This window comes from Passer montanus, unplaced genomic scaffold, assembly GCF_014805655.1.
Source record: "Passer montanus isolate IOZ18808 unplaced genomic scaffold, ASM1480565v1 scaffold34, whole genome shotgun sequence".
Lineage (NCBI taxonomy): Eukaryota > Metazoa > Chordata > Aves > Passeriformes > Passeridae > Passer > Passer montanus.
The window spans coordinates 8251276-8263802 of NW_024368152.1; the positions used below are offsets into that span (position 1 = coordinate 8251276).

A 12527-nucleotide genomic window follows, 5' to 3' on the forward strand; every position below is an offset into this window, starting at 1 on the left:
CTTTAATGTCCCAAAAGGCCATCAAGGGGAGGTCAAACAAAACCATATGAGCTCGCTGTTACTTTGTTACGTCTTTGCTGTCCTACATGGTCCTTGCTCCAGCAATAAACAAATTTCCCTACTGTGGATTGTAGGGAATACCCACAGTCACGCTATGACCAAAATGCTGTCATTGGGCTATTCTAAAATCAATTAAAAAATGGGCAACTAAGATTCAGTGGAAGCCAGGAGTCAGGCAGCCGTGAGATGAAGTATCCCAAAGCCCAGAACATCTGTTCAGCATAACCTGAGAAAGCCGAGTCTTGCTTAAAGACACACCAGCATAAAATCCATTGGGGTTTTTTAATACAGAAGATGCTTCAGATTAGCCATTTTTAAACACTTGACACACTTGTTAGACATGGCTTAGAGAGCATCAGCCAAGTCTGACATACCAGCCACAGGAAAGGTAAAGAACTACAGCCAGCTACATCTCTTTTGGGGAGCATCATATGGATCAAAATGCTGGTTAGCCTGTTTCTACTGGCCTACAGCAGAGATGTAAATTTTGGGTTTTTGAGAGAAAACCTAGTGAAATAACTAAAATATCCAATCAAGTTAAATTAAGATGAAGAAATGAATTGGCAGCCTGCCAACTTCTTCTCAGTGAAGCTCACTAATTAGCTTCCATAAGTGATTACCTTCAAACTACCTGCTGGACATGGTCTCCACCAGCTGTGAGGGAGGCAGACTGTGCCACTTGCCCAGCAGGACAGTAGGTGTTAGTGCAGGTATCACATAAGGTCTCACTACAGCTGAACTTCCTTCTGACTCAAAACAGCCCCAGCCTTCAAACAGGCACTTTGAAAAAGTAGCTACCTGTCCTTTAGACAACTGCAGCTCTTCAGAGTATATTTTCTGCACGCCTGTTCAAATGTACTTAGTTTTGGCAGAGCAAGATGTGGAATTGTTACAGTATTAACATTTGGTTACCATTTACTACCTGTTTACAGAGGTAATGTAAGAATCATTACATTTCCAGCTGAATTTGGAGAAGCTAAAGGAAACCCTGGTTTGGATGCAGTGAGCTTCTATGAGATTATGTGTATGTACTGAAATCTGCCATTTGCATAAGAATAAAGGCAAGTGCTATTTTAATCACAAGCTTGAAGCTGGGAAAAAAGCAAATAAAGAGAGTCACTTGGGATGCTTCAAGAGACTCAGGAATGAGGACTCATCACTCCTGTTTACCCTACTAATTCAGCTAATGGAGAGTTTGTGCTGGAAACAGAATGGAGGTTAAATATTGCCTTTCAGAGCTGCTTGTACACAGCTGAAAAACAGCTTTATTTCTCTTGTTGCTGGAGTCACCGTTTCTATCAGCAATGCCAACCTTTGGACAACCTTTCAAATTTTAACACTTACTCCAAGTTAGCTTAAGCTTTAAGTATTTACTCAATACATTAAGATCTTTCTCTTTACACATCAGGCATTTGCTATGGCATGCCTGCAGTCTAGGACCCTCTGGCAAATAGATAAAATCCAGCTGTAGGACCAATTATTTTATCAGAAACATCCTCTAATTTTAGTGCAAAAAGTGGCACCAAACTAGCATAGGTTAAACATAAGTCAGAATGCTCTGCTTCAATAAGCAGACTATTTTATCACCAACACCCCCTGTATTAGATGACACTAAGTAGTAAATACTAGGAGAGTTATCACATTTAATCCAAAAGCAGAAGGGTAGCGCATCTTTTCATAATATTAAATAAGAGCTTCTAATCGTATTGCACATACAAAAGATGTCAAATCCCATTTCTTATCTCTTTTATACTAAAGCCCTAGGCAACACAGGTCAGAGAGCCTGTCAGGCACAGTTTCAGCTTCCTGGGTTTTGCTGCAACATATTTTAGGTCTGACACACATAGCAAGCAGTGTGCCACCTGTGGAGCCTGTGCTGTATTCTCTCATTAATGACTAAATGTTTATAAACAGCCACCAGTGCTGGCCACAGCACTTGCAGAAAATCAGCACTGCACTGAATCTGCAATATGCAACTCGGTACACACATGTTCAGTAGTTAAAAACAAATGTGAATTTACAAGAATTCACACAGTATTCAATTTGTTGACAGTCAACTTTTTTCTAATCACATATGAAAAGAGACATTTCCATTTCCCTACCCACTGAGGGAGCTTCCTTCACTTCAGCTGAGAGAGCAAGGGTAGGGGAGATCCATTTATTAGTAAGTTCTGGGCTTGCAGCATCTGGTCTGCCCTCATATATGTTTTAAGAGCCATCTATGACACATTAATTTTCTACAGATTAATGAAACACAGGACCAGTTATTTCAATATACTTTATTTTAAAACAGGTAGGTCACAAAGCACTAAGCTTAGCCCGTTCTGCCATACACAAGCTACAAATACTTGTTTGACAGTTGAGGGTCAATCTTTAGTAGCATACATGAAAAGTGAATAAAAATCCATATAAAACAATATTCAAATAGTTTCCATAGGAACACAGATAATTGTGACCCATCTCCTAGTCATTTTTCTTGCATTTATGCCAAACCTAAATGTTAAAAAAAACACTTAAAAATTCTACCAAGAATTAAGTTAACAGTCCCCCAAATGCCCTAAATTCAATGACTAACCTTGCACTTAGTTACTAAATATTACCTATACATTAATACTAGCTGAAGCACAAGTTGCTGGATATTCAATTCCACTTTCCCAGGCACAAGAGACTGGCAGACTAGCAACATCCTGCTCCTCCACCTCAGGTAGGAACCCTTGCTCCTTGATCTGCTGCATTAGTTGCCTAGAAAGGGAAAAAAAAAAAAAAAAGAGTGAGTAAAAAACTGTTTCACTGCAATCTACTTAAAAATGTAAGGTACATTTTTTTAAATTGCCAGTGAGTATAAAATGAATTCTTTATGCATCACCTGCAATCCTGATATTATTATCATAAAGGGAAAAAATTAAAAACAACAAAAGCAGAATCCATGCAGGTCACTTGTGGCTGGCTAGGCTTTAGGGTAAGTGCCAATACCAAGATGATTTTACCATTCCTGTGTAGGATTTAGATTTGCAAAGATGCACCCATACAGCTACATCTGTGTGTTTCATACTATACAAATTTACTTAGTGCTCAAAAGTTCAGAATTTCAGATGTGAAAATCCCTGACAACTTGACTGTCACTTATCCCACATCTTCACATTACTGGGTAACTTGAATCAAGAAAAAATATGGATAACAGACTAGGAATATAAAGGAGCTGACCAGACCAGTAAGAACAAAGCAACTCCTTCCATATTCAGACAAGAGCTGTACTAAAACACAACCTCATATGAACTTCAGTTATTCATAGATTCATAGAAAGGTCTGGATGCAGCCCAGGATAGGTTTGGCTTTCTGGGCCGTGAGGGCACATGGCTGGGTCAAGTCCAGCCTCTCACCCACCAGCACCTCCAAGTCCTTCTCAGCAGGGCTGCTCTGGATCTGTTCATCCCCAGCCTGGATTGATACCAGGGGTTGCCCCAATCCGGGTGCAGCACCTTGCACTTGGTCTTGTTAAACTTCAAGAGATTCCCACAGTCCCACTTCTCAAGTCTGTCCCGGTCCCTCAGGTGTGGGGTGGCATCCTGTCCCTCAGGTGTCTCAACAGCAACACTCAGCTTGGTGTCATCTTACAGTTCTAGTTATCTTAGGTACGCAAGGCAAGCAGTTGTGCCACTCATGGCTCATCATGCATTACTGGTTTTCACTTAAGACACATGTAATCACCTTGTCCTTGATCTTTCACAGTTTCTAGTCACAAATTTAGCTGTTCACCTTTAGAATACGTAGATGACATTGTAAAAGACTTTTTTTTGCCTGTCCTAGAAAGAGCTGCACCATAATCTCATTGATGCATGCCTCTCAGTTAAGGGCCAGCCTTTATCACACAATTCTCTTGCTAAAACAGAAAACACATACAGGCCTGAAAGAGGGCTGTGCTGTGGCCTTGGATTACAGTTATGTTTGCATAATTAAGCTCAGCATGCCTCAGACCAAGTATTAAATTTTAACAGCAACCTAGTGATACAGTGAAAAAGCAAATTATTCTCCCACAGAGCCATTCTTAGTTCAATTATACATAGTTTTGGAGTGTTAAGGGAAGTCTAAAGGCTTCATGTGTTTTGAAAAATGCTTCAATAAACTGGAGGTTTCACTAAGGGAAAGAAAAAATAAAAGCCCTGCTTATACTGGCATGGTTAGTAGAAGAATAGAGGAAGCTTCCTCTTATGTCAGGAATTTCCCTGAGCTTAAAGATTTTCAAAAATCCAAAAACAATCCAATAGCAGAGCTAATCATGCTTTAGAGTAACACTTCTGCCCAAAAGTCCTCTGCCAGTTGAGCAGGCAGATACCAGTGGAGAGGTAAGGGCTTCCTCTTAAGGAAATCCCACTTTTACAGAAGGTGCAATCCATTAACCTGTATTGCAATGCAGAGCACACAGGTTACTTTAAACTGCTGTTAAGTTGCAGTTTCACAGTATCTTTGCACTTAAAAGGTAGTCCTGCTTTCTTTACTTACCTGTTTAATAACTTCCCATGGAGATCTAGCACTCTGCACTGAGCACTGAGCCAGAGCTCAACCTAAACCAAGGAATAGCTCTCAAACAAACAGAGATCATACTGTGAAGCAACACTGTTGAATATCCCTGCAACCTGCAGCTGGGATTTAGTTAGCTACTAACTTAGAAGACAACATATTATAACTGTGATTGACTGGCCTCTGATTACAAGTTACAGAAGCTAATTGTAAAGAATTCATTATTCTGTATGTTGTGCAATAGTGAAAACACCAGCTAGAATCCAGATTAATGAAGTCTCAACACTGCCCCTTTAAAAACATCTCTCCTATAAGCATGTACAACAGAGAAAAGTAATTAGTAGCATCAGCATTTTTCTAACCACACAGCAAAAGCTTTCAGAAGCACTGCCCTCTTCTACACCAGGAAGTTTTACCAAAACTACCCTTGCCTGTTAAGGGGTAGTCAACTGATACAATCTATTTATTACAGTGATCTCAGAAGTACTGATGGATCAAGATACTTAGTTACTAACCATGCTGGTCTTGACATCACATAGTGTATTGTTGGCCTCTGGAATCCATTGAAAGTAGAAGCTGCTGCAACAGTATAGGCACCCATGTTTTCAAACAGGATCCAGTCACCAACTTGCAGCTCGGGCATATTAAAGCGCTCAACAATCCGATCTAAGCCATCACAGGTTGGTCCCCAAATGCTGCAGGAGTAGCAGCTGTCATCTGGCTTAGGCCGCTAAAGAAGAGAGTGGAGTTTAATTATTTGACTATCAAAACAGAGCTTCCAGAAGTAATATCATAGTGTAATATTCCCCCTCTGAAGAAAAGGAAGAGCTGCTTGCAGGCTCTTCACCTCTGGCTTTCACTTAATTCCACTGCGTGCTTCATAAGTTAAACACCAGAGTCTGGCAACATGAGGGAGCCGTGAACTGAGAAGTGACTGCTGCGGCAAGGATTCTCCCACACCCATGATATGTGACTGGCATGTGGTATTTCTGAACAGGCATACCTTTTGCAGGACTGGCTTAACATGTGCATGATCATATAAGATGCAGTTGAACGATCCATAGACCCCATCATTCACATAGTACATAAGAGTTTTGTCATTTGCATCATCTTCATCTGGAAGAAGTCAAGATACCAGTGAGAAAAAGTCTTGGAAAGACACATACAGTTGGCTAGATCTAAGTCTAGGTCTTGATTTACATACCATCAGAACCTGTTTGCTCCTTTAACACAATTTTCTTTGCAATGATGTTGACTGCCAGCGTGAATGCTGATGCAACATAGTATCTTCCAGGCTCTGCAATAATATTTATTCCAGAATCGGAAGGGAAGTATTTATCCAGAGCTGGGTTGATTACACTTGTGATCTAGGGAAAAAATGAGATGCCAGTATTAATATTTCAGCAGCTACTCAGGTGCTACCTTAGAAGTCTTAGATGAAGTAAGACCCTCAAATTCAAAATTATATACTAGTGAAACATATAACATCAATTGTAATTTCTATTGACTCCTTTTACTTTTTCTCATTCAAAATCTTGTTTGCAATTAAATTTACTATATACTAAATGCAAAGCAACAAAAGCAGCTTGCAGCTTAGTTTAAGTAACAAAACAGATCATGTTTGAGGCTGAAGGAAATTACTCCTCCTAGGCTCATTAAACCATCATTAATGCCCTGCAAGTCCTCACACTCCAAATTTGATTTGTAGTCCACTTGTAGTGCTGCTACTTATGCACTACTCCACAGCTTACTAACCCCTGAAGATGTCATCTCATGGGATCAAAAGCATACAGAGGCTTTACCACCATAGCTGAAATTCAGTTGCCTTCATGAACAGTTGTTTGCATGTTCTGAAGGTTCATGAAGCTGCCTCCAACCACAACATAACTGTATCATGCTGTGGAGCCCAATGACATAATTTACTTTGGATGCCTCACACATGCCTGTACTGCACTACCAGAAGCCAGACTTCATTAGGAGGTACCAAAAGGGCTACAGTGTTAGCTCACACTATTATAGAAAATGTTTTATGTATCCTTGTGTTAATGTGTAACATTTAGCACCTCCTTGGGTTAGAAGGCAAGGTGCTCTGACAACGCTGCTTTAAGTGGAAGTCCCAGCCATATTCAGCCCCCTTGCCTCTTCTGAAAGCAGAGATATTGCTGAGGTAAAGCAGACTGGAAAACACTGAATTATGCAAAAGCTAGCCCAAAATAAAATCTGACACTGACCTCTTATGCTGCCACCCTTAAGAACAGTATGGGTTCGGGACTACCCTTGCACCCTTTGGGAGCAGTGCCATCTATTCGGTCTCAAGTACAGCACCAACTGGAAGAAGGCTATGCCAAATAAGAATCAAGCCTGTAGTTAGAACTGGCTTTATTTTTTTTTGCGACTTCTGCATGTTTGTGCAGTCATTTAGCTATGTATCTAATGAGTTCATCTAATTTCTAGTTTTCAGATTAATTCCTCTTCCCTCTTAATTACATTTCTGACCAAGCAGACACATTTTTGCAAATCTGTCTGCATACAAACAGAAAAAGCAAGATTTTATTTAATCCGGATCAACACCAAAAGCAGACTCCACAACCTGAGAACTTCTTAGCAAAGCTATACCTCTTCAAATTTAAGCTTGACATCTTCAGAGCCAGGGAAGCCACCACCAATATCAAGCAGATACATATTGAAGCCAAGTTCAGCCTAAAATGAAATGAACAGCAACACTGTCAAAAAAAGTTTATAATTTATGTCAGTTTATAATTTATCATTTAAGCTTAAAAAGTAATGTGAAGTCATTTCATTAACAGTTGAAACAGAGCTAACACGTATTCAAGTAACAGTAATTTGAGTTTGAGCTGCCAATTTTAGTTTTGCCAAGCTGGTCAAAGTAAGCTACCAAGACCTAAAAAATTCCAACAACATTTAACCTCACAACAGTTGTACATGTCATTCAGTTTTGCCACAACAGTTGAGCAGTGGTTCCAGAGAAAGCAGAACTAGACTTACTCCCATATCAAACACACAGCGGGCATCAGAAATGGCTTGAACAAAGGTCTCTGGGTCTGTACATCCACTTCCAACATGGAAACTATAAAAAGATACAAAATATCAGTTGCTATTTGGCAAATGACTCAAAAAGTTTTGTATAAACTCATGTCATCACATGCAAAGGCATCTCTATTGTCAGGTAGATAATTTAAAGGAAACTTGTTTGGTATGACTGTGTTTTGATACTGTCAGCTCACCTAACTCCAACAATGGCAAGGTCAAGTTCTTTTGCACGCTCCAGAAGAAGCCTGCTAGTCTTAAGTGTAGCTCCAAATTTAACACTCAGACGACAGACTGCTTTGGAGTCATCAGTGGTAATGCGCAAGACTAACCTAGAAACAGGAAAAAATGAGATGTTAATTTCAGTATAACAGACATCACCAGGCAAGTATGATCTCAGAATGAGACTGAGCTTAAAGATACAAGCTGCTTTGTGTATCTCTTCCTAAAGCGCCAGTAAACTCTACTAGATTAGATTTCACTGGTTAAAAGTATGCTTATCATTTCACAGTTTTGCAGTTTTGCAGACTACCTTAAAGAACAAGTTTCAAATAAAGCAGATATTTCTGTATCTTGGGAACCCACGGAAGAATGATAGGACAATTAACATTACTTACTTGGCTTTTGGATGGGCCCTTGCAACTTTCATTAGTTCTACTTCACTGTCAAATGTCATCATCTGCACACCACTGCTGGCAGCATGTTTGATTTGAGATACTTGTTTGCAGGGATTTGCATATATTATTCGCTCAGGAGGCACACCAATGCTCTGCACCAGCTGTATTTCAGTCTGAAGAAAGAACAGATTACACTTTCAGAAGATATTTCTACATAGATGATTAATGTAATCAGAACAACAAAAGCAACACCACTCAGTTATGCTTAATTTTACAAAAACATGTCTTGTAAGGCTGCACAGATACGAGCATCACAGATCAGAAGACAGCTGAGATCTCACCTTACTGGCACAATCAAATCCTGCCCCAAGAACAGCAAGTGTCTTCACAACAGCTTTGCTGTCGTTGCATTTTACGGCATAGAAGGGGGTCACCCGAGGAAGGGCCTTATGCCACCGCATGTGCTTCTTCACAATGTCCCCGAGGTCAGCAACATAGAAGGCATCTTTATCATCCTAGAGCAAACACACATCTTAACCTTACAAACAAGAGATAACAGGATAAGCCTAGAGGTCAGCATTTGAGGGGGCTGTCTTGTGGATCATTTGCAAGGACAACTTGTTCTACTAGTTTATAAGTTTGTAGCATCAAGAAATGTAGTGGTTTCCCCATCATACTTACAGAAGATGACACTTCATTTATTTTTTGGTCAAGGATATCCTTGGCAGTGAAACCTTCATCAAGGAAGGTCAACTCAAATTCTTCTTTGCTGAAGTTACTCATGACTTCCAAGATTTCAGGTTTATGGGAAAGGACTTGGGTATGAAGTGCTGGGGAAAAAAAAAAGTTAATTACTTAATTTGAGTTCATATAGTTTACATTCAATACTTCACTTAGATTCATATAGTCATTATATGACCACTACTTTGTGCTCATATAATTTACAATTATACAGCTCCTATACAGCTGCACACATTAGGCACTAGCATAATGACAGAACAGATGTAATCAGAACCAAGAAGGCAGGCCAAAATAATCTTGCTAGCTGGAAGGCAAGTTCTCTGTTCAACAATTCAATGATGCTCTGAGTCTGCTCAAAGAAAAAAACAATCAAATAAATACTGTCAGTTATTATTAGTCTGGCTCCCTGGAAGTTTCTGCTCTCTTTTCCTTCACCTCCACATCAGAGCTATTAATACTATGGCTAGTGTGTCCTTACAACTTTGTGTTTTAAAAAAGTCCTAAGCACTATTTTAGCTCACCAGTTTCAGAAGAAAGGGTTTACTTGTTATTGCCAACAGAACCCAAGACTTTACTGACTTCTGAGTAGTAACAACTCTCATTAGGTCCAAGCCAGGTAAATGCCTGGATTCTCAATACAGTTCAGACTGTGCACAATGTAGACATGAGAACTGGGCTTTCCTTGAAGTTGCTCTGTTGGTAGTCAGAGCTTCCCTCATCTACGCATGACCTCCAAGCTACATGAGAACCTCAGCTGTCATGAGTGGCAGATACACACGTTGAGACTGTTTTGTAATTCTGACCTGCAGAAAAAGTCTTAACAGGGATCCCAACTAGCACTTCAGAACAGGATTTTCCAGCAGTCCATTACTAATCTTCATTGCTAACAGAAATCTATCTGCTAAGTTTAAAGTCCCTTGAGAACTAGAACTAAAGAGCAAAAGTACACTCCTCTGCCATCCATTTAACAGAAATCTATCTGCTAAGTATAAAGTCCCTTGAGAACCAGAACTAAAGAGTAAAAGTACACTCCTCTGCCATCCATGACCCATGAAGCCCATGGGCCACCCTTTCACTGAGCTGTCCAAATACAGAACAGCAGCATTCTCCATCAAGCTGTTAAGCAGAGTGGTGTGTGCTTCCTTTCAAAGACCTCAGCACTGCAAGTCACTCATGTAACGGGGTCCAGCCCTTTTCCTTCTCTCAGCAATTTTTACACTCAAACTAGTCATGCAGACTAGGACTGAAAATTATGCAAACTCCAAATTATTCACTAATTTTAAGTTATGTTACTGTTTCCTTTATTTTCAAAAAGTTTGGCTATAAACCAATTGAAAAGGGATGTTTTATAGTTGTTACAGATTAACAAAGTTCTAAAACCAACAGAATCATTAATTCCATATATGCATATAAAAACATTCATTGAATTGTATTGAATAACTTTGAAACATCAGCAATTATGCTTCATTTCAACCTTCAGAAACATATGGCAACAAGAACTACTTTGTATCTTGATAATTTTTCAGTGACAATTTATCAGTGACAAATCAAATTTGAGAGTCAAAGTAGATTAAGCTTTGATTCTAATAAACACAGCAATCCATTGAACCTCATTCTCCTTCTGCTCTCATTCACGTGCAGTGATAATTCTACCACAAGCTGGATTAAAGTCTTCTCTTTAAAGCCTCTTTGAAAGGACCATAAGAAACAGCAAATTAAACACTTCTCAGGAGGTGCTTGTTACTAAGGAGAGGTTGCATCTCATCATAGACTTGCAGCTTTGCAGAAAGCAGTTCAGGGACTTCAGCTGTGGTTAAGAGATGTGAACACCATCAGGAAGAATTTAGCTTAACCTCCCCTCTGCAGAGAACTGCAGGAACAGCAGTTTTCCTTTTAACTTGTAAGAAGGAAATTACTTGTACCGGCCACAACAGATTTTGTTAAAAAGTTCTTGCAAGCTTTCCATCTCCATCTCATTGCACAATTTTAACTACAGTGTAATTACACCGCATATAGACAGAACACGGTCATGTAGCTGCAAACTGTAGCCTCCCAAAGGATGTTTCTACTTGGACTGTGTGCAAAGTGTCTGCAGCTCCCCAGAAGAAAGGCAATTTATGCTCATTTGGAATTTGTTCTCCAGAACATTCCCCTGTTTAGCAGCTGTACTTAGACAGAGCTGAGTCATGCCTGCAGGCTCGGTTCTCAAACAGCCAAGCTGCGTCTAGAAAAGGTGCCCGAGGCGCCTCCGACTCCGGAGCTGCAGAGCTGCGGGCTGCCCGGACGGGGCCGGCTGCCCTGCGCTCACCGACGCCTTTCTCCTGCAAAGCCACACGGTCCCGCAGCAGAGCCCGACGCGGCCGAGCCCAGCCTGACACCGCGGCTTCCCGAGGAGGCGCCTGCCAGCCCCGGGGTGCGCCCTCCTCAGAGCCCCCATCGCCCTGCGGCTCGGCCCCGTCCCGAGCCGCCCGGGCAGCAGCGCTCCGCGGGAGGAGGGCTCCCTCCCATCCCTCGGGGTGCTCAGGCCAGGTCGGACGGGGCTCTGGGGAGCCGGGTCCAGTGGAAGTTGTCCCTGCGCAGGCAGAGTTAGACCTGGATAGTCTTTAAGGTCCCTTCCCACTCAGACTACTCTGTTATTCTCCGATCCGCTCCCGGCCAGGCCAGTGCCCGCCGGGTGTGCAGGGGGCAGCGCCCCTCGGCCCAAGGGCGAGCCCGCCGCCCCAAGCCCCGTTCCTGCCACGCACCTGCCTTTCCCCACCCCGGAAACAGCCCGGCGGCCACGGCGCGGCCGTGCCTTCCCTCGCTGCCGGAAAGCGCCGCCAATGCTGCCCAGGCGAGCCGGTCTGGCCCGCTTACAGCCGCCCGGAGCCTCCCGCCTCCCCGCCGGGGCCGGGGATTCCCCGTGCCCGGCGGCAGCCCCGGGAGGGGCGGTGGGGCAGGGCCGTGCCGTGCCGGGCCGGGCCGGGCCTCCGCGCGGGCTGTGTCCCTCCCGGGGCCGCCCGGGACGGGATCCACCTGCGGGGCGATGTGCGCGACCCCAGCCCTGCCGGCTGCCGGCAGGTGCATGGCCCGTGCCCTCCCCGCCGCCGGTTCAGTGCCCCCGGCTCGGTGCTCCCAGCTCGGTACCGCAGCCGTAGCGTGAAAAAGCGGCTCAGGAGGCCGGAGGGTTGCGGCTTCAAGCGATGCCTTTGGCAGCTGGTGGAGGAAAGCGCTGCTGCGCCGGGGGACCCGCAGTGTGTGACAGCCGGCGTGTCGGCGGAGACAGAGCCATCCATTTGTGCGGCTCCCGCAGCCGCTGTGCTCGGCCCTGGCTGCTGCCCCTGCCTGCATCTCTGACCACCGCGGGTGTTATCCAAAACACTGACCGGAGTTCTTCCGTCCGCTCTTGTTCTGACACTGGTAGCTGTTTCTACTGTAAGGTTATTATGTATTACTGGCTTGTTTTAGAAATGGGCATCCATGGAAGACGTAAGAAGGTATCAACTGATCCTTTCAATCCAGTTTTGGTTTAGCCCTGAACGACTGTGCTTTCTGCCCGTCAGG

The 12527-nt window shown here is 42.9% G+C and overlaps 1 protein-coding gene across 1 annotated transcript; it reads right to left on the reverse strand.

The window, feature by feature from the left end:
- Positions 1–2320: 2320 nt before the first annotated feature.
- ODC1 (ornithine decarboxylase 1) lies at positions 2321–11859 on the reverse strand. Its single transcript, XM_039715649.1, has 11 exons — positions 11729–11859; positions 8925–9073; positions 8585–8758; positions 8244–8416; positions 7824–7958; positions 7585–7666; positions 7195–7278; positions 5783–5945; positions 5582–5694; positions 5094–5308; positions 2321–2802 (listed from the first exon to the last, which is right to left on the reverse strand). The coding sequence occupies exons 2-11, from the start codon at positions 9024–9026 to the stop codon at positions 2661–2663; spliced, it is 1383 nt and encodes a 460-aa protein (XP_039571583.1). The 5' UTR covers positions 9027–9073; positions 11729–11859; the 3' UTR covers positions 2321–2660.
- Between the last annotated feature and the right edge of the window lie 668 nt (positions 11860–12527).

Bases quoted from the DNA above. Each gene is read 5' to 3' on its own strand.
- ODC1 (XM_039715649.1), bottom strand. From the start codon at position 9,026: ATGAGTAACTTCAGCAAAGAAGAATTTGAGTTGACCTTCCTTGATGAA. The intron at 7,279-7,584 runs GTAAGTCTAGTT...ATTTCATTTTAG, and splicing joins GCTGTGTGTTTGATATGGGA to GCTGAACTTGGCTTCAATAT. The intron at 5,309-5,581 runs GTATGCCTGTTC...TCTCTTCTTTAG, and splicing joins TTAAGCCAGTCCTGCAAAAG to CGGCCTAAGCCAGATGACAG.